General features: G+C 37.9%; 1 protein-coding gene across 2 annotated transcripts in view; it reads right to left on the bottom strand.

Moving 5' to 3' along the window:
- Positions 1-3,212: 3,212 nt before the first annotated feature.
- Positions 3,213-22,621, bottom strand: part of LOC139951739 (uncharacterized) — a 37,699-nt gene continuing 18,290 nt past the window's right edge. For both annotated transcript variants that reach the window (XM_071950803.1, XM_071950804.1), the window contains exons 5-9: positions 15,506-15,862; positions 13,926-14,294; positions 13,092-13,190; positions 6,908-9,172; positions 3,213-6,171 (exon numbers count right to left, since the gene is read on the bottom strand). In XM_071950803.1, the coding sequence (XP_071806904.1) occupies positions 6,016-6,171; positions 6,908-9,172; positions 13,092-13,190; positions 13,926-14,294; positions 15,506-15,862 (3,246 nt within the window). In that variant the 3' untranslated portion in view covers positions 3,213-6,015. The remainder of the gene's footprint in view (positions 6,172-6,907; positions 9,173-13,091; positions 13,191-13,925; positions 14,295-15,505; positions 15,863-22,621) is intronic.

Here is a 22,621-nt window from a genome sequence, read left to right as displayed (position 1 = left end):
AATAAAATCACAAGGGGTAAGTCCAGCATTTTTATCAATTTTTAGCCCAAAATTGCAAAAATCACAAGGGGTAAGTCCAGCATTTTTATCCATTTTTAGCCTACATAATATCACAAGTCCAGCATTTTCATTAAATTTTAGCCTAAAAATTAAAAAATCCCAAGGGGTAAGTCAAGCATTTTTATCCAATTTTGGCCTAAAAATTTAAAAATCACAAGGGGTAAGTCCAGCATTTTTATTAAATTTTTGCTAAAAATTTAAAAATCCCAAGGGGTTAGTCCAGCATTTTTATCAAATTTTGGCCTAAAAACGAAAAAATCACAAGGGGGTAAGTCCAGCATTTTTATCAAATTTTAGCCCCCAAAATTGAAAAAATGACAAGGGGTAAGACCAGCATTTTTATCATATTTTAGCCTTAAATTTAAAAAATCACAAGGGGTATCCTAGCATTTTTATCCGATTTTAGCCTAAAAATTTAAAAATCACAAGGGGTAAAGTCCAGCATTTTTATTAAATTTTAGCCTAAAATTGAAAAATTCACAAGGGGTAAATCCAGCATTTTTATCAAATTGTTGCCTTAAAATGAAAAATCCACAAGGGGTAAGGCCAGCATTTTTATCAAATTTCGGCCTAAAAATGAAAAAATCACAAGGGGTAAGGCCAGCATTTTTATTAAATTTTTGCCTGAAAAGAATAAAATCACAAGGGGTAAGTCCAGCATTTTTATCAAATTTTGGCCTAACAATGCAAAAATCACAAGGGGTAAAGTCCAGCATTTTTATTAAATTTTTGCCTGAAAAGGAAAAAATCACAAGGGGTAAGTCCATCTTTTTAATCAAATTTTTGCCTAAAACTGAAAAATCACAAGGGGTTAGTCCAGCATTTTTATCAAACTTTTGCCTAAAAATGAAAAAATTACAAGGGGTAAGTCCAGCATTTTTATCAATTTTTAGCCCAAAATTGCAAAAATCACAAGGGGTAAGTCCAGCATTTTTATCCATTTTTAGCCTACAAAATATCACAAGTCCAGCATTTTCATTAAATTTTAGCCTAAAAATTAAAAAATCCCAAGGGGTAAGTCAAGCATTTTTATTAAATTTTTGCTAAAAATTTAAAAATCCCAAGGGGTTAGTCCAGCATTTTTATCAAATTTTGGCCTAAAAACGAAAAAATCACAAGGGGATAAGTCCAGCATTTTTATCAAATTTTAGCCCCCAAAATTGAAAAAATGACAAGGGGTAAGACCAGCATTTTTATCATATTTTAGCCTTAAATTTAAAAAATCACAAGGGGTATCCTAGCATTTTTATCCGATTTTAGCCTAAAAATTTAAAAATCACAAGGGGTAAGTCCAGCATTTTTATTAAATTTTTGCTAAAAATTAAAAAATCCCAAGTCCAGCATTTTTATCAAGTTTTGGCCTAAAAATGAAGAAAATCACAAGGGGTAAGTCCAGCATTTTTATTAAATTTTAGCCTAAAATTGAAAAATTCACAAGGGGTAAATCCAGCATTTTTATCAAATTGTTGCCTTAAAATGAAAAATCCACAAGGGGTAAGGCCAGCATTTTTATCAAATTTTGGCCTAAAAATGAAAAAATCACAAGGGGTACGGCCAGCATTTTTATTAAATTTTTGCCTGAAAAGAATAAAATCACAAGGGGTAAGTCCAGCATTTTTATCAAATTTTGGCCTAAAAATGCAAAAATCACAAGGGGTAAAGTCCAGCATTTTTATTAAATTTTTGCCTGAAAAGGAAAAAAATCACAAGGGGTAAGTCCATCTTTTTAATCAAATTTTTGCCTAAAACTGAAAAATCACAAGGGGTTAGTCCAGCATTTTTATCAAACTTTTGCCTAAAAATGAAAAAATTACAAGGGGTAAGTCCAGCATTTTTATCAATTTTTAGCCCAAAATTGCAAAAAATCACAAGGGGTAAGTCCAGCATTTTTATCCATTTTTAGCCTACAAAATATCACAAGTCCAGCATTTTCATTAAATTTTAGCCTAAAAATTAAAAAATCCCAAGGGGTAAGTCAAGCATTTTTATCCAATTTTGGCCTAAAAATTTAAAAATCACAAGGGGTAAGTCCAGCATTTTTATTAAATTTTTGCTAAAAATTTAAAAATCCCAAGGGGTTAGTCCAGCATTTTTATCAAATTTTGGCCTAAAAACGAAAAAATCACAAGGGGGTAAGTCCAGCATTTTCATCAAATTTTAGCCCCAAAAATTGAAAAAATGACAAGGGGTATGACCAGCATTTTTATCATATTTTAGCCTTAAATTTAAAAAATCACAAGGGGTATCCTAGCATTTTTATCCGATTTTAGCCTAAAAATTTAAAAATCACAAGGGGCAAGTCCAGCATTTTTATTAAATTTTTGCTAAAAATTAAAAAATCCCAAGTCCAGCATTTTTATCAAGTTTTGGCCTAAAAATGAAAAAATCACAAGGGGTAAGTCCAGCATTTTTATTAAATTTATGCCTGAAATTGCAAAAATCACAAGGGGTAAGTCCAGCATTTTTATGAAATTTTGTCTTAAATTGCCAAAATCACAAGGGGCAAGTCCAGCATTTTTATTAAATTTTTGCCTGAAAATGCAAAAATCACAAGGGGTAAGTCCAGCATTTTTACCAAATTTTTGCCTAAAATGAAAAAATCACAAGTTCAGCATTTTTATCAAATTTTAGCCTAAAATTGCAAAAATCACAAGGGGTAAGTCCAAATTTTTGCCTAAAAATGAAAAAATCACAAGTTCAGCATTTTTATCAAAATTTTGTCTAAAAATGAAAAAAATCACAAGGGGTAAGTCCAGCATTTTTATCAAATTTTGGCTTAAATTGCAAAAATCACAAGGAGTAAGTCCAGCATTTTTATTAAATTTTTGCTTGAAAAGGGCAAAAATCACAAGGAGTAAGTCCAGCATTTTTATTAAATTTTTGCCTGAAAAGGAAAAAAATCACAAGGGGTAAGTCCAGCATTTTTATTAAACTTTAGCCTACAAATGTAAACATCACAAGGGGTAAGTCCAGCATTTTTATTAAATTTTAGCCTAAAAATTAAAAAATCCCAAGGGGTTAGTCCAGCATTTTTATCAAATTTAGGCCTTTACACCCCTTTTGATGTTGGTTATTTGGTCCAATTTTGATAAAAATTGCTGGACTTTGCATTATGGGCCCAAATTTGAATAAAAATCTCAAAAAGCAAGATGTGAACAAACTCAGTATTTTATTACCATCAAATCATAATGGAATAGACATTTAAAAGTACACATATAATAGAAACAAACAAAGTTTTAACGGCGGCTCACAAATTATTACCTTGCTTTTGCAGGATTTTACAATGAAAGTATTTTGATGTGTATGTTTGTTTTCAAAACATTAAATCAAAAGAATAACTGAAACTCTTCTGTTTTAAGTTCATTGCAGTTGTCGAGGTAAATAAACAGCATTTATTTCTTTTGCTTATCCAACCTTTTCTTGGTTAAAGACAGGGTATACTTTTGGTAATTGTCAAAGACCAGTATCCTCACTTAGTGTCTCCCCAAATAACATGCTCTAAGAAAAAACCAGGCAACATTTTGACTTAATTGGTCATCAAAGTTGCTAGCGAATGATAATTTGTTTTTATTAACGAACATTGTTGCATTTTATTGTCTGTTTTCAGATGCTTGAGAAAGTCTTCACGCCTGAAGCTTTTCTCAGAGTCAAATTTTGGAGTGAAAAATTGCCTCTCTCTCTAAATCTACATTACTATATAAAGAGCGTTGTGTCTTACATTGTTTCATAATATCAACAGCTCTCCAGTGCTCTTTACCAACTTGTCTTATATAATCAACTTTTTGAGTTATTACTAAAAGTACACCCTACGTTTCTTAGGGTACAGTAAACCACAGCTAACTGAAATGTTAATTAAAATGTAAAATGAATAAAGTAAAGTTTAATTTCTATAAAATCGTAACGATTAAATATATACAACTGTCAACAGCACAATCTCTGTCTGTACATGTACTGTATCAATGAAACTAAAGAACATATCCACAGAAGAAAAACAAGTCTAAGTACAGTTAAAGTGTTTTTTTTCACAATGATTAAGACAAAGTGCATTAATTTGTTGTGTAGTTGTGTTCTTGTCAACATAACTTTTAGAGTACTTTTGATAAACAGTTTAAATCAAAAATAATTTATATAAAAAGCAAGTTTTGATAAATCTTAAGTAAATTTCTTCAAACCAAAGCTTGCTGACTTGACTTGTAAGAGTGAATACAATTGGTCAAAATCCTTTGACTCAACTAAAGAGCTCTCTGATTGGTTGAAGTCGCATCAATCTTAGCCCCATCAATCCATCTCCAACCCTTCCTGACAAGATGAAAACATTGTGCTTTTTATTTCAGACTTAACAACTTTACTCTAGTATTATAGATTGTAGAAAGTACCTGATTAGAGATTTAAGAATATTTGAAGACTGTTAAGAGTAACTTACCATGTAGAAAGTAATCATCCAATAAATAGCTTCGTTGAAAACTAACAAATGAATACTACATTACTAAACATCCCAACGTTATAGAACAATAAAAGATACCCCAACCAGACCGAATTGATTGTTTCTGTAATTTTGTTGAATGTCTCGGCCATATTTCACGGCTCTGCTTACTGTAAGCAAAGAATCAGCACTTATGGAAGCTTACATCTAGCGTGTTTCACAGGTTAGTGGGAGATTGGTGCTTAATGTACTTAAATACATTCCACGTTACCTATACTAAGCATTCCTACAAAGCTAGCGTACAAATGCTAGCGTAGAAATGCGACACTTGCACAGTAAGCGGAGAATGATAACCGTTAATGCAGAACTCTGCGGTAAGCAGAGCCATGAAACTGGGTCCAAGTCATCTGAAGTAATAAAAGAATATTGAGTAGTGGAATCTTGAGCATACTTACAGAATCTTACAGAATGAAGTCACCTTGGGTTAAATATTAACCCAAAGTGGCCGAGTAAAGAACTTGTTAGGTTTGTTTGTAAAAAGATTTTGTTAAACCAACCTTAAAGATGAATACCTCTTGCAGTTCCAAAATAAACCAGAATAAACTAATTGTTTACCTTCGTAGAAATCCAACTATTTTTTATTTAAAGTGCATAGAAAATATCTGATTTAGAGGTCTTGAAATATTTTGTTTTTTGACTGTCAACTCTCCTTGAGGAATTAAATACCTTCCATATTTCTTTTCTTTTTTATTTTGAGAAATATTGCAATAAACTTGATGAGGTGAACCCAAGTCTTAGTAAAAAAGTTTCAATCTAGTGATTATAACAATACAGATAGCAATCTATAGCAATTTTACTGACTGACTGATAACTATAAAGAGAAAAATACCAGCGTTTTGTTATGAAAACTCTGTAAAAATGTACCACAAATTTAAGGGAGGTGTACACAATAACCTTCGAAATTCACAAATGATCTCCAAAACAAACTAAAACCAAACAAGACTTTCAGTTTTGGAAAGAACTTATTGTTAAAACAGATTGAAGTTATTAAATCAAAGTCTGACTAAGCAGCAATATCTGTGAATGTTATGTTGCTACAAAAGCACCCGAAAAAACTGTTAAAACACAGTTTTCAGTTTTGGTTAAATTTTGTCCTTCATCGTTGCTTACTACAAGAACCTTTATCGAGAAGTAGCCATTTTGTTTTCATCGACTAAAGATGGAAGAGCAAAATAGTAAGGATACCCTATTTGGAGGGTAGTATCATTTGTGACAGAAAAGTAAATCAGAGAACACAATTTCTTTACATTTAAAGAAAATAACAGTTCCTTTTTTGAAACAATTATGAGTCTGAATTCAGAATACCCACTGAAATTTCTCATCCCTGAACTACTGGTTATTATGTACACCACACTTTGATATTGCTTTTAGATTACACTCATTTTAAACTCACTGCATTGATCTATAGAAAATGAAAACTTGATGAATATATTTCAAGACCTCCAAACCATATTGACCTAGAGCTAGAGTCACTACTGACTGGTCCCTGACTGGGTCTTCTTCTTCTTAGACATGAGATTCTTAAAGCTGGACTGGATTTTGACGGCGGCTTTTGCGACGTCAGGGTCATTTAGATCGATGTCAATCTCCTCTTCCTCTTCGGGCTTCTTGTCTGCTACCGGCTTGACCTGAGGAGAGAGAGATTTAGGAACCATAAGAAACTTGTTTCATTGATGTCTGTTTTAGGACGGGATAAGAGCTTTGGTTTGTGGGTGAAAGCATTCATTCCGATCTTACAGTTTTCAAGAGCTGCTTGTTGTGCTTAAGCACACTATGAAGTTGGCGCCAAGAGCTTGCAATGCAACAGGTTGCAAGCCACACTACATTAGGTCTGAGGAATTCAAGTTTAGCATTCGCTTGTGACTTAAGAAGTCAATGTACCACACATCAATCAAAACTAACTCGCAAAAGCCCAAGACGTGGGTGTATTTTCTTGAAAATTAGCAGATTGAAATGAAGGGAATTTGCCACAATCCACTGTATATACAATAAGGTTCTCTTTGAGATTCCTCTTTTCTTGTGATTAATGGATCTCTCAAATCTTTGCTGGAGAAACTAGTTAGAGTTTTAATAAATGTGATGTAAAAAGAGCATAGAAATTTTTGGCAATGATTGAGTTTTAGTTTCTCCCTTAACCGATGGCATAAGAGGAGTGTTAATGCTACTCAGTACCCTAGCAAGTCCTAGTTTGATACTAGCCCCTAAAGCATTAACCTACAAGTTTCTATAACCATCCTACAAGTGACCGTCATCTCCTAGTCCTAGTAAACTAAAATAAAAATTTGAGAACTAGCCAATTTGTAGTTCTATAAAATTCCTAGTTTTTTAAACAACAAATTTCCTTTCAACAATTCCTAATCCTACCTGACTATCTACAATCTCTGTTTCTATCTCTGACCCCGTTTCCTTCGTAGCTTCGACCTCTTCAGCTACCCTTGCTTCACCCTCCCCAGGTCTCTCCACTGCAACTGGCTCTTCCACACTCTCGCCCGAATCCTGTACTACTTCCTTCTCAGGTTCCTGTGCTGCATCTTTTTCTGATTCCTCTGCAGTGTCTACCCCTGTCTCCTCAACCTTAGCCTTTACTTCCTCTTTACTATTGCTGTCCTTGGCTTCCTCAACAGGAGCACTGACAGAACCTGAAGTGACAGCAGCCTCTACCTTGCTTCCTTTCCCAGATACTTCGCCGGAATCCTTGGCATCAGATCCTTCTTCTTTACCTTTGTCCAATTCCTCAGCTTCAACTTTCTCATCTCCTTCCTCTACATCTTGTGATTCCTCCACATTATTCTTTTCAGATTCTTCAGCAACAGGCATTTCACCATCCATTTTCTCAAGTTTCTCTACCACAACTTCGCCAGAATTGTCAAGAATTTCTGTCTGTTTTTCATTGGTTTCAGGATCTGGAACTTCTGACTCAGTAGCATCAACTTCAGTTGTTTCTTCACTGCCTTCAACTGCAGCTGAAATTTCTGTAGAAGTGATGTCGGTGGCAGTTGCTTCAACAGCAACGACCTCTTGATCGACAGCTTCAATCTCTTGAACAGTTTCACTCTTTGATGCCATATTTTCCTCAACCTGAGTGGAAGGCTCTGTGGCAGAATCCTGTACTACTTCCTTCTCAGGTTCCTGTGCTGCATCTTTTTCTGATTCCTCTGCAGTGTCTACCCCTGTCTCCTCACCCTTAGCCTTTACTTCCTCTTTACTATTGCTGTCCTTGGCTTCCTCAACAGGAGCACTGACAGAACCTAAAGTGACAGCAGCCTCTACCTTGCTTCCTTTCCCAGATACTTCGCCAGAATCCTTGGCATCAGATCCTTCTTCTTTACCCTTGTCCAATTCCTCAGCTTCAACTTTCTCATCTCCTTCCTCAACATCCTTTGATACCTCCACATTATTCTTTTCAGATTCTTCAGCAACAGGCACTGCACCATCCATTTTCTCAAGTTTCTCTACCACAACTTCGCCAGAATTGTCAAGAATTTCTGTTTGTTTTTCATTGGCTTCAGGATCTGGAACTTCTGACTCAGTAGCATCAACTTCAGTTGTTGCTTCACTGCCTTCAACTACAGCTGAGATTTCTGTAGAAGTGATGTCAGTGGCAGTTGCTTCAACAGCAACGACCTCTTGATCGACAGCTTCAATCTCTTGAACAGTTTCACTCTTTGATGCCATATTTTCCTCGACCTGAGTGGAAGGCTCTGTGGCAGCCTCTTCAGAAAGTTCACTTGAATCAACCGGAGCTTGTTCACTTTCAACAGGTAGAGTAACTTTACAGCCTTCCTCAGGGACCTCCTGGGCAGCAACTGCAACTGTAGCCTCAGCAAGAGTCTCAGCTGGAACTTCCTGGGCAACTTCAAATGTTTCCTCTTCAGCAGGTGAGGCTTCTATTGTACTGGCTTCTTCAACATCCAACGCAGCTACCTTATTTGCAGCATTTTCTGTAACCTCAGCAGGAACCTCAACAGATGTTACCTCCGTAGTAGGACCTTCAGCCTCAGCATCATTGGATGCTGGTTGATCAACGGCAGTTTCCTCTGTTACCTTAGTAGATGTAGCCTGGTCCACAACAGGTGCAGCACCCTCTTCAACATCTTCCACAGCTGCTTCAATAGAGACCTCAATTGGAACATCACTAGATTCCTCACGAGCAAAGACCGGAGCATCTGAAATGACCTCTGCAGGAGGACATTCTTGAACTGCTTCAGAAGCAACATCACCAACTTCTGTTGCAACCTCAGAAATTACTTCAGTGGGTTCATCGCCAGAAATCTCATTTGTGGTGTCAGGCACTGCAAGCGGCTCAGTTGGCGGTTCCTCCACGTTAGTCTTGGGGGCTTCTTCTTTGACAACGTCAGCTTCTGCAGGAGCTGCCTCCTGAGTAGTAACCTCAGCTTGGGTAGCCTCAGGTACAGCTTCAGACGGTACCTCTTTAGCCTCATCTATTAGATTCTGAATCGCCTGAATACCCTCTTGTGCCTCACTAGCTAAGATAACCTCAGTTCCTAGAACCCTAGACTTCTGAATCTCCTGCTCTACTCTACCCTGACTAATTGTCTTCTCTACAATCTCTGCTAAATCCTGTGGGGCGTCAGGTGCTGTGGTATCATGGAGAACGGAAGGTGAAACCTAGGAGTAAATACAAACAGAAACAACACAAGGTGACAGACACTGGGTACATGTAGTTTTGGGAGTGTCACCATCGTTGGAATGGCTGAAAATTTTTGCTCAGATCAAGACTGAGTTTCATAATGAAATAGCCTTTCCGACTTTTAAGACTGTTCTACAACAAGTTACACATTTAACAAAGTAGTTTGGTAGTGTAAGCCTTTGCTATTAATGAACCCTCAGACTAAAAAGTATTTCACAGAGTTTTGAGAGTCTCTCCAGTTGGAATGGCTGGTCCGATTCCCTCAGATCATGACTGAGTTTTATGCTGACAGCCATTCAAACTCTTTAGACAGTCAAACAACAAGTTTCACATTTAACACGACAGGTGCATCTAAATGTAACAAAGTAAATAAGGTTTAAGCCTTTGCTATTTATTAGCCCTACAACTATCAAAGTGTTTCTCAAGTCGGTAAACCAATACCTCACTACGGCACAACAGTGCTATTGTGAGGTACACACATATTTATGTAGAGAGTAGAGCCATGGCCTGAGTTAGTATGAGGAAAATATTATGGTTTTAGCGGGAAGGGAAGACAGGAGGTGACTTGACCCTGTGGATACAATAACAAAGTTAAAATGAGTGACAATCATTTACCAAGCTTCAATTACATTACATTTGCACAATACTATTTGATTTATAAGCTTCAGTTCAGTATAGCAATCTGGAAAAATAGAGGAGTTTGCAAGTTTAAAAGCGGCAGGAGGCAGAGTTTCACATATCACAGGGGGGGGGGGTGGGGTGACTCTTTTTAAAACCGGGGCAGTTACACACAAGAGGCATCGTAAGAATTATTTGCAAACTGTGAAACTTCCTGCTAGAAGTAGAGATGTGCAAAGTAGGATTGGGAGTCACTCAGCAAGGAGGGGCAGTTGGGTGCTGTGGTGTATGATTAAAAGCTGGAGACAGTGTTTGAAATACTACCACCAAGAAATGAATACCGTGCTTTTGGCAAGAGAGAAGGGAGACGGTCTGCCAAGAATTGAGGGGAGTGATGATGGGAGACACACAAAAGGTGATGGATGATTTGACAATGTAAAGAGGGAGGGGGAGGTACGTCTTCTGCCATCGCAGCGTTCACCCTTCAACTTTCTCTGTGACACACCAGAAGGACCTGCTAGCTTGTTATTTCATAGTCCAACAGGTTTTTCACTGGTCCTTTTTTAACACTTTCAGTTTAGGTCACCCTTTAGAAAAAGTAGTTGTAAAACAAACAATAAAGATTGCAAAGTTCAGATTTTTTTGGAGGTGCCATTTGCCCCCAAAAAGAGTAAACAATCAATGTTTCCATATGATAAATTGGTCACTAAAAAATGGCGCATTAAAGGGTTAAGGTTGTCTTGTAACGCTTTGTATGAAACCATAAACATTCTAAGCAGGTAGTGGTTTTACACATAGCTTGGAAAGCAACGATTGACCACTTTAACTTAATTTTGACTGGTCTTCAGATTTTATAATTGGCATTTGGCCACTGTTAAAGAAGAACGCTTGGACAAAAGCTGGGGCAGAAGACGTGATTACATCCAGTGCAGCACCAAAGGGTTAATACAGTGACAATGAAACCACAAAATCAGGACAAACCAAAAATTATTCTGTAGCTTCCTCCTGCTGGGGTTCCGGATCTACCTTAGGGGCGTCTTCAGTTGGTTGACTCTAAACAACAAAATATTTACATGCAGAACAAAATATGTCAACAACTACAAACAAAAACAACAAAGATAAGTGTTTGATGAGGACTGCTTGCATAGTCCATAAGAAATTCACATGAGAAGTATCTAATTTGTGCAGAGTTTATAAACATGCAAGAAAAAATACAAAGAAAGATCATTCAATTAAAAATAGATATTTCCATTGTCGATAAACAAATCATGATGGTTGGTATGGATGGCTGAATGTTTGCAAAATATTCAAGATGTTTAACAGATGTTGTGAACCAAGTTTAACATTTGCAACTTAACATCGTTGCAACTGGAACCCCTGCAAAGGTCTCACTAAGCAAGTTAAGTGGCCCAACAGCGCTTTTTTTTTAAGTGGGCCTTCATTAAAGGACCTGAAGTCTAGACTAAATTAAAATCACTCCATGTACAAAAATTGTGGGGGACACAAAGGCACAGTTTCGCTTTGTGCACAGTAAAGTAACACATATTTCACCCTTGTTCTAAAAGTGCTCTTCACCCTGATGTCTGGTGACATGGATAAAGGCTTCATTCAAATGTTATTCTTAATCTTTCAAATGTCACACGGGATGCAAAAGTCGTCAACAGATATAGATCAAGAGTATCGTAGACATTTCTTGTTCATGTTGACTTTTTGCTAAGATTGGAGGTCAAAATGTCCCAAATGGAGTAAACAGTATAGCATTTAAGTACCCCTGAGAACAAGAGAGGTCCACTTAATGTACAATGTAGGGCCTTGGAACACTGTGTGGACTTACACAAGTCCACACAGTGTTACTTACTGTGATGAGGATTATGAATTTCCTTGTGAGTTTCTCAACAAACAATTTTCAACACAGTGTTTTTTAACACCGAAGTGTGGACCTGGGAACAAAATAGGTTCAGATGTTGTAGGGACTTGAAACACTATGTGGATGACACACATCCATACAGTGTTAAATACAGTAATGAGGAATATAAACTTCATTAGGTGTACAGAATGGAATGTCTACAGAGTGACTGCAACACGGAGCTGTGTCTAATTGTGTGTGTGACATGTGTGCGGATGATCAAACGACTAAACTACATGACATAAATGTACTACATGTACAGTATACCTCTACTTCTACGAGTAGTCCTGAAATTACTAGTCTATGTGTCTGTGCAAATTCGCTGTACCATGAATTTTTTATACCATGAATTTTTTATACATTTTTTTTAAAAGCCTAGATGGTCAAAACATCAGGCCATTAACAATAGACTCTTCCCATGATATATGCTAATTACATTAGCGCATGCATACAGACCCTATTGGTTGGCAAACGCCATAGAGTTGTGCACTAAGCAGACGCGTAATCGCGTCTGCGTCACGAAGCTATAATCTGTGTACAAAACAGTGCGATGTTCCCTCATTTTGCCAACCAAAATGTTTTTGCGCATGCCCTATGTGAAATTTACATATATCATGGGAAGGGTCTATTGTTTGCATTTATACCTTAGGTATTTCGGTTGGTAAGCAGTTTGCAACAGCTAATTCTATTTTCTCAAAAAGTGAGGTACGACACTTCTGCACTGACGTGATGATGAAATGAGATTTATAACATCATCGTACCGCTTGTTCGTTTGTTTTTCGGACTAAATGGCCGCGATACACAGCCTGAATCTTCGTTGCTGCTTCATTTAAATTTGTTTCTGTCGTCTACAAATAACCAAGAAAAATGGATGCATCTAGTGAATTCTACATCCATCAATTTTTCGGCAAACTTCTACTTTAAGTAGAATAAACTAAGCACAAAACAAAACAGATACATATTAGGACCAGGACAGTCCGGACTCTCCAAAACAACAACCACTATTCATACTTTCATACTGCATGCAAATCATGCAATAGTTTAAAAACAATATGATACAGACTCAACAACCCTGGCAACTCCGTTGTCGTGCTTCACAAAGGTTTGTCAACTGAGGCCTTGTCACAAACTGACAGCTTTGGCAAAAGTGGCTTTGTTCCGGTCACTGAAAAAAGACTATTCTTCAACCTTGTCAATTGATAAGCACAAAATATCAATCTAATTTGTGCTCAGATAGAAACATTTGCTGAGCACCATCTTCTGCTAAAAACATTTTTAGAAAGTTGAGCTCAGCTCTTTAAAAATGTGTCCCTGGTGGTAAAATATTCAAAGTTAAATTTTAGAGGGGGGCAGTTCCAAGGGATTAGACTAACCTGTTCTTCTGGGGCTGGGGCAGCATCTGTGGCAGTTGCTTCCATATCTTCCTTGGGTTCGCTTACGTCTTCCTTACTGGCTTTGTTTGCTTGGAATCGCTGTAGAACAAATTTTAAACAATTAAGAGTTTACAAACATATTGTGTTGGCTTGCTGCTTGGATGCAAATGATTTTTATAAAGTCACTTGCTTGGCAACCAACACTTCTCCCTAAAATGTTCAGAGCAGAGTATACTGTTCAAAACATGGAGAACACATCAGCTTTTCTTAGAACAAAAACTTCACCCAAAGGAGTTCCAAGCAGAGTACATGTATACTATTTGGAACATCAAGACCACACCAGGACCCAGTTTCATTGAGCTGCTAAGCACATAAATTTGCTAAGCATGAAAATTCTTCCTTTATAAAAACAGGATTACCAACCAAATTTCTATGTGATTTTCAGGATAAGCAAACAACAGCTGAATACCAGTAATAAGCAATATGCAACAAATAAACAATTAGGTTGGTATTCCTTTTTTATCAAGGAATAAATTACATGCTAAGCAAGTTTTTGTGCGTAGCAGCTCTATGAAATTGGGCCCAGTTCTTCTCAGGGCCAACACTTCTCCAAAAGAGTGTTACACAAGGTTGTGCCTGCAAGTTTACTACTATAGTGCTATTGCTAACTTTTTTATGATCAACAAAACTTCAACATCCCTCAGTTTTTTTCTATAGTTTTTTTCTGCAAAAGTATCAATCAACACCTTGATGTGGAGCTCTTTTCTTTTTCTTTTTTTTCTTTATTGTATTTTTTTGGGGGGTGGGGTGTAAAAGTTGTTTCTTGTTTCTTACCCTAAATCCTCCCTGGATCTTCTTGGCAGCTTCTTGTACTTCTGGATCAGTGAGGTCGATATCAACCTCCTCTTCTTCTCCCTGCTTGGGCTCTCCAGCTGCCTCTTCTTCCTTAGCTGGCTCTGCTTCTTGAGCAGCAGTCTCTACTGCCTCTGGCGCTGCGTCTTCTGGCGCTGCCTCTGCTGATGGCTCCGCCTCTTGTGTTGGCTCCTCCTCCTTTTCTGGCTCTGCTTCCTTAGCGGGCTCCGCCTCTGCTTCTGGTGCTTGTTCCGCCTCTTGCGTTACTTCAGCCTCTGGAGTTGGCTCAGTGGGTGCGGCTTCTGCTGGTTCAGCTTCCTGGTTAGCGTCTTCCTTGACTTCCTCTGTAGTCTGAGTATACCATGAGATAATGTAAGAATTGGGAATTAGTATACACATGGCAATGAGGTAACTAGTGTACGTCTATTCCCCCGAGGGACTTTGAGTGACCAGAAGAGGGACCTATTTCCCGAGGCCGAATGTCAAGGGAAATAGTCCCCTCTTCTGGTCACTCACTCGTCTTTGGAATGTTTTCTACTTGGTGTTTATCTTGGTGTTAAAAGCCCTACTCTGCAATCTGAGCCTTTTATTTTTAGGCATTTCAATTTTGTTTATGTTATTAATTAGTCTAATTATCATCGATTTGCGTTTGGTAAAGTGAACCACCCACGGCAATGTAACTCAAATCAACTCAAGATTGCTTTTGTCTGTTTGTATGTTTTGATGTCTGTCTGTTTGTTTTGTGTTTTGATACAATGCTCTCCATTAACACAATCGGTTTCCAAAAGCCCCTTTGTATGTGACAGTGGCAACTCAATAAGAAGTAGCATCAAAGAAAGCAATCTCTACAACATAAAAGATTCTCTTCAAAAGATTTAGATATGACCTTACGTTGACATTTGGAAAAGGAAATACAGAACCAAGACTACTGAGACCAACTGAAACATGTTAAAAGAAACAGGCACCATGTGGTTGATCTATTAGGAGATTAAATAATGCATGCACAGCTGCTTGTAGCTTTAATTATGAGTTTCGCCGTGTGACCTTGGAAAAATGTGCAACTGTCACGTTGATGTAAACGCAGCAGTTATCTTCCATAATAACATTTTCCATCTTGGGGATGTAATTTCCATCTTTAATATCAATATCCATTTAAGGCATGTAGAGCATTTGGTATTGTCAAGCAAATTTAATTGTCATTTTTCTATCCTCTAGCTTCCAATAAACGCGACACAAAATAACTGACCTAAATTTTTGTTTTGATCAATTTAGCAAAATGATCTAATGCAGGACCATTATTGGAAGTTTTTTATTAAAAAGAAAATGTGTCATCATGAATCTTCATGGTCAAGTAATAACCCACAAGGAAAATTGACTGAGTACATTTTAAATAAATGGTTTGGCCTTAACGGAGATGAACCTGCAACCTCCAGATTAACATGCACATTACAGCGTTACTGTACAAGCCGGACACGGCTACTATATGTATGGTCTGTAAAGAGTCAAGCAGCGCTATGAAATTGGTCACAGGGGAGTGGAGTAGTCTGTATTTTAAATGTTACCTCTGCTGGAGCTTCTTCTGGCTCTGTGACTGTCTCTGCAGCTTGCTCTGTGACTGGTTCTGCAGCTTGCTCTGTAGCTGGCTCTTCGGCTGTCTCTGCTGCTTCAGCAGGCTTCTCAGGTTCTGCAGCTGGTTCTACGACTGGCTCTGCGGCCGGTTCTGCAGCTGGTTCTGCGGATGGTTCTGCGGATGGTTCTGCAGCTGTTTCTGCCGATGGTTCTGCAACTGGCTCTTTGGCTGACTCTGTAGCTTGCTCTGTAGCTGGTTCTGCAGCTGGCTCTGAAGCTGGTTCTCCGGCTGGCTCTGTAGCTGGTTCTTCGGCTGGCTCTGTAGCTGGCTCTGTTGCTGGTTCAGAAGTCTAATACATAAACAAAAATAGAAACATGAAATTTGACATGCAGCTGTTTTAATTCTTAGCCTATAATAACAGACTTTATAAATGTGCACACTTCAATACAAATTTAAGAATTTGAGAATGTTAAATCCAATCTTCACGAGCTGTAATATGAGAATATGCAAAATAATGAACGATTCTTCTTAAAGTGAATATTGATTTTTGACATATTTTACATTTGGTTGTTGTTTGTTCAAGGTTTTTGAGGACTCCGTCACCGGAGTGTGGGTTCGAATCCCGTTCGTGACACTTGTGTCCTTGAGCAGGACACTATATTACATGTATCTGCTTCTCTTCACCCATGGGTATTCATAAATGGGTACCTGCGAGGGTAGAGGTTGATATTGTGTATGAAAGCCTTCCGAGCGCCATGGCAGCTCCGGGCTGTATACTCCCCAGGGAGCTGAGAAAGATTAAAGGGATGTTATTTGCCCAATGACCAGGGCACTAATGTAAAGCGCATTGGTTGGTAAGGTAATTGTTAAATGGGCTATATAAGATGTTTTTTATTTTGTGTAAATAATTATGTAAAAACTTGTTCTTCTTTCTTTCAATCTGTGCCCCACAACATAAAAACCAGAAGTGGCTTATTTTCTACATTTCAATCACTGCTCAACTTCCCAGCTGCCCTATGGGATAACAACCTGACACTACTCCCAAGACAGTGTGTGCGCCATCTGACTAAAAGCCAAGGCTACTACCCTCCCCCTTCTGGTATGTCTGGCCACTTTCTCGCTACACAAAAGTAGCACCTTGATTCTATCCCATTTTCTGCACTAATGCCTCGCAGAGACCTCAAGTGGTTAAGTGCTGAGAAAATCGGTGTTCAAATATTGATGGCGTTGGTGTTTGGGGAGCTGAGGTGGTGTGAGAGGGTCCGTGGTGGCTAGAAGGGTTGGAGACGGCAGGAGGGGGAAGGGGGACAAAGGTGTTTTGGAGAGGGAAGCTTGGGGGCATATAGTAACTGTTGATTATTAGTACAGCTGAGGGGAAGACGATCCTAAGTGTTTGGAACTCTCTGCGGACTTGAGCATTTTTTAATGGTTTTTTTACATCCAAGTTCAGAAATATAATCCTGCAATTACAGCTGGCCCCCCCCAAAAAAAAGGGGGGGGGGAAAGGAAAGTGCCAGCAAAATTTTAAACTGTGTTTTTGAACTTTTAATGGCAAAGGTGAGAAGCCTAAAACCCAAAACCAGATGATCACCTGAAAACTTGCATGTCTAACATGGTAAACAAGTTTTTGCTAAACTGCGTTGTTCAGTTAATGGTTTTCATCAAACGTTCATTTGTACTCCACACTACAAGTTTCCATCGGGAAAATGAGTGCACCACAAAAATGAATTTGACTTGATAGCCCCCCGCCCCCCCCTCTTTAAGAATTGGAAACAGTGAATTACAGTGCATAACAGTTTTGTATATTTACATACCAGATATTCAGTATTCAGATATACATGAACGAATGACTTGCTACCAATTAAAAACCTCCACAATGAAATCATAACGATCGCTAGATTCTAATGGATTAAATTACAGTTTGTGATCGTGTTGTGATAAAGGATCTGCCTACAAAATATTTTCAAAACAATATTTTCTCTTTTCGTTTATTTGCGATTCATAAGAGCTACATCAACATCCGGTAGGAGCTGGCCTTGCTCAGATGTTTTGGTCCACGCAGACCAGATGTTGCAAGACATAGAGGCAAGACTAAATTTAAAAATGAAAAAGTTTTCCTGCAATTTGGAAAACAATTTCTTGGCACGTTACTTCATATATAGGCAAAATAAAAGCAAATGCCTCCATAACCCCTAGTCATTGCCTTGGTGCCAATAAAATTGCTCTGTCAGTAGAAATGTCTTATTTCCTCACAGGGTGCCCTTTAGCAAAAAGACCAACAGGAAAATACATCGGTGCCCTTGTCCTTCAAAATACAAAAAATGCAGGCCTGTGTTTCCTCTCAGAGAGAAAATGAAGTTCCCTAATGTTTAGCCTTTGAGAAAGACTCTGCTAGGGTGCAAATGTCAGGCCACTAACTATTTTTTTTTTTCATTTTAAAAACATACAAAAAGTTGTACTCGCTCAATTATTTATAATCACTGAATAGTAAACAAAATGGGCACATCAGTCAAACACAGGAACGTTGTATTAATTGTTTATGGATTTGTACATAATTTATGCACTCTCAACTAAATATTTTAACGATGTACCATTAAAAAAATGTCAGACAAGCAATTTAACTTCAAAAATATAGTAATATTGTTTCTGACATTTCATAATGGTAAAAAAGAAACAAAAATGACACAGTCCTCAGCACTCAAAGCTAATAACTTAAGACACAAAAAGAAGACCCATTTCCAATTTATATATTATTACTTTTGTTATTAGTAAACACTAATAAAAGTAACAATATAAAACTTGGAAATTATTGTTAATTTTATTATTGCTTGGTCATAACCATAAAAAAAAGATCTGCAAATTTGTAGGCACGCTCTTCTGCACTCAAAGTCAATACCTGTAAGACTAAAAACGAAGACCCATTTCCAATCTATTATTATTAGTATTATTATTAATACTATTATTGTTTGGTTATTAACCATACAAAACTCTACCAGTTTGTAAGCGCGTTCATCGACTAATTATCTTAAGACTAAAAACGCAGACCTATTTCCAATTATACATTAGGCCTACGACCATTCCCCAACAGTGCCATTTGTACAGTCATTATGAACTCACAATCCAGAATCAACTTTATGCCTTGTCCACTTAGGCAAAAATACAGTACAGTTACCCTACGGCTAAAAATGATTGTGTCGCATACTTCAGAATATTTCTTCAATGCTGTCCATTATATCAAGCATTTCCTGCGCCTGCAGAGTCGATATCGAAGTGAGGAGAACAATTCTTGAACCTAATTTTTAGTTTTTTCTCTTCCTCGACTTCCACCCCTGTCTACTCATTGCACGAAGGCCTTTCCTGTTTGTCTATAACAGACGACAATCAAAGAATACCGCCTGAGGGGCCTTATAGTATGAACACAATATGACATGAGCTGCGTTCTGTTATGAATGAAATAACCCAGCCAGAGCAGCAAGCCCTCCCTGGCAATTTTTTGTCTGTACAGTACATCAAAAATGCCACTGTCGTAGTGCTTTTCACAGCGATTCTAAATCAATTCAAAAAAGAGAGACCTTAAAAAACAAAATCAGGAAAATAGTTAAGGATGGCAATTTTGTACTACAGAGAAAAAAATTGAGCCACCCCTCCCCCCCCCCCCCCCCCCAAATAGGATGACCAAGTGTTTTCAGAGACTTAGGATGTGAGATGTAATATTATTATACATGTAGCGTGTATTGATCGAGCTGTTGTGAATGAATCATGGGTACAGTGTTAAGTTTACTGAGGTAACAAAATATACAAAACACTGTGTTCATTTTGATATGAGGAATGGTAACCAATCTAACACAGGCGTCGAGCCCCCCCCCCCCCCCCCCCCCACCCCCACATAAAAACATCTTCCTCCATGAAGGCGGATCTAATTTCATGTGCTAGGCCTGTAGCATAAAATATTGCTTTGCTAATTTATTTGTCACAATGCAAAGTTATTGCAGAGGAGAGGTCAAAAGCTAAAAATATTGAGGAAAATGGAGGCCTCAATGGCCCCTTGGTCATTGCCTTGGTGCCCCTCCAAATGCTCCAGTACACTAGAGTGTGCCCTTTAATTCAGTAAAAACTGTCTTGCCCTCACACACCAAACCCTTTCAAGAACATGGGAGCAAAGGGCTGGTCAAGTCGTTTCCAAAATGTCCTTTTTTTAAGATAAAAAACCAACTTTTGTATATTTTGTTTTGGAAAGTACTTTTTAAACAACAACAAATAACACATTGATTTCCCTGTTCTTGATTTTGGTACCCCTTCAGAAGTTTTCTTTAGACTGCACAATTTTCATTGGAAGTTCCTCTTGCAAAATTAAAGTGACCTTGCCCTTTCTCAAAGATGAAATGACCTGTCAGTGAATCATAATGAAAAACTAATTGGACATCGCAGTATGCATCATTGGAGTACTCTCAAACAGGGATAGTACCACATGTTGGCAAACTTAATGCCTCTCCTGGCAAAAGCGTCAATTTTACACCCCAAAAATATATTATTTTGTGCAATCCTTGTGTTAATGTTTGCTTGCATCCCCTTTCAACCTCCATCTAGTGTGATGGAATTCCTTGTAGGTACGCATGACAGACAACAAGACCTTCAGCAGCCCCCGAGGCTGTCTACCAAATTATACACAATCGAAAATGACGTCTTTGTTCCCGGGGACAAATTAAAAAATGACGTTGAAGCCAAAGTGGAATCGTATAATTACAGTGAGCAGTAAAGCCACACACGTCATAGAACTTATTGCGATTTACCGAGTCAACCAAGGCAAAATTTAAAATGCACATTCTGTAGTCAGGTAATTTTTCAGCCACTAGGCGGATAACCTCACAACCGGGAGGGTTACAAATTTACACTGGGTCCTCACCATAGGCCTAGCTGAGGCCAGAGTTTTGGTTGAGGACACATCCCCTCTTTTATGCGGCTGGCAATCAGGGGGCGCCTACCACATTAACCAACCAAGGAGCACATCTTTAATTTTTCCAGAGGAAGGAAAACCATCAAGGCATAGAAGAGAACCAACGTAAAACTCTACTCACATAATGGCCTCAGCTGGGAATCGAACCAGGGCCACATACATGTAGGTCAAATCAATATTGCTTTACGCACTAGCAACTTATAAAATACCAGAATGGGCCAATAAACTCACAAGCACACAAGTCTAGCCAGAAAACAAATTATTTATGGTCTTGTCACAAATATTTCAGTTTCCAGTTGGAGCAAAAAACTGGCATGTAGGAAAGTCAGTCAATTGATTACAAAACGTAATACCTTCCCCTTAAATTAAATTTTCTGCAAGTCCGTAACATGCACGGTATATTTTAACCTTGTCATGATCAATTCCAAGGTCTTCAAATCAATATTGCTTGGTCGCTCCTCAAGGCCATGAAGTCTGTTCTTTCTCGTTGTGTGGCTTCGTCAATAAACCCTTGTTATTATACAATTACTAGAGGAAACTCTTTGCACATAGTGCTGTTAATAGAATCAGATAGATAAACTGTCTTTGTGCTTCAAGACGTCCTCTCATCTGGCGTTGATGTATTGGAAGATAATCTTGAAAGTTTCTTGAACCATTTTTTTTTCTTCAATTCAACAACATTTATTTTCATTTCACATAATATGTAGGCAAGTATCATACAAAATGATGATACATTAAAACAGAATACAGTAATGAAACTATAGTCGTAGGAACTAAAGGGCAGAGTTAACTAATGTAGGCATGATCCCCATGTAAGCATTGCTTGATTTGGGAATGCCATTTCAGGACAATACAGACAACGGCCACAAAAGACAAAAACATTTACAGACCTGTACAGACAGACACGGCATGGAGGATGATAAGACTGAGTGATGAGGCGGATTTTAAGAGCGGATTTGATTTGAAGTCTTGAGCTTCATAATTTAGTTATCTCTTTCAATGAGATAAATTTTCACACTTTTGTATTTGCCTTTTCTTTGGCTTTTCTTCAAGACAACTTTAATCACCATCATATTTTTATCTCTTCCGGGCAAAGTCGACGCCTGCACCGTCACAAAATCTAAAGTAAAGGTTTTTCATAATTTCAAAATTCCTCGTGTTTAAATTCCTTCTTCTAAAACCACTTCAGAAGAGAGGAAAGCAAAACAAAACTTATTCCAATTCAATTAGAATATATTAGATAAGAAAGATGCAATTTTGATATGTTGGTTGTTTTGAGAGAAAAACAGAAACACACTGCCCTTGCTCTTCGAAAAAATGTGTTGCACCACAGAAACAAAAAATTAGGCTAGAAATATAGGTTAATTGCATCTTGGATAAACACAGATTAATTTTTTTTATTTTTTGAAAAACAGAAAGACACTGGCCATGCTCATCGCAAAAATTTTGTACAAGTACGCAAACAAAAAAATTAGGCTAGAAAACAAAGTTAATTGCGTTTGAGGAGGCCGCTTGCTATTTCAGTCAACATGAGAACACTCAATATTGTTGTCTCACGTCTTGAATACACGCAGACGACATGAAGACGACAAAAATACAAGATGTACTCAGGTAGAGAAGCTGGCTCCTGTGGTTTGGAAAACACTATGATCAATGACTGCATGGTGACAGTGTGCTCAGGCGTAAAAGATGCTTTGCTTGTAAGGGCAGGATGGAATTTCTTTTAGTAAAGGGCACCTCAGTCTGAATTTCTCTTGGAACATCTCAAAAGGCACCAGGGCAATGACCAGGGGCACAGAGGCAAACGCACACTGAGATTATGATACGTCCGGCATGATACTTTAAATACAAGTAATACTGTAACTAATGTAAAGGAAGACAGAATTTCCTTCAGTAAAGGGCCCCCCAGCGAGAAAAGTGTAAATTTCTAATGGAACATCTCAAAAGGCACCAGGGCAATGACATGGGGCATTGGGGCAATTGCCTCTTGTGCCTCCCGTACAGTATCACGCCTACAGGCTGAGTCTATAGGCATCTATGTTTGTGCATTTCTGTCATGTATACTTCATTAAGCACAGCTGGACACCCTTTTGTCAAGGACCAGTGCTCACATTTCATGAGACCCAATTCATACATGAATTACAAGAACCTGTG

Source organism: Asterias amurensis, chromosome 19 (genome assembly GCF_032118995.1).
Source record: "Asterias amurensis chromosome 19, ASM3211899v1".
In the NCBI taxonomy this organism is placed as follows: Eukaryota; Metazoa; Echinodermata; class Asteroidea; order Forcipulatida; family Asteriidae; genus Asterias; species Asterias amurensis.
The sequence above is the reverse complement of the archived record's forward strand: the minus strand, read 5'-3'. Positions and strand labels throughout refer to the sequence as shown.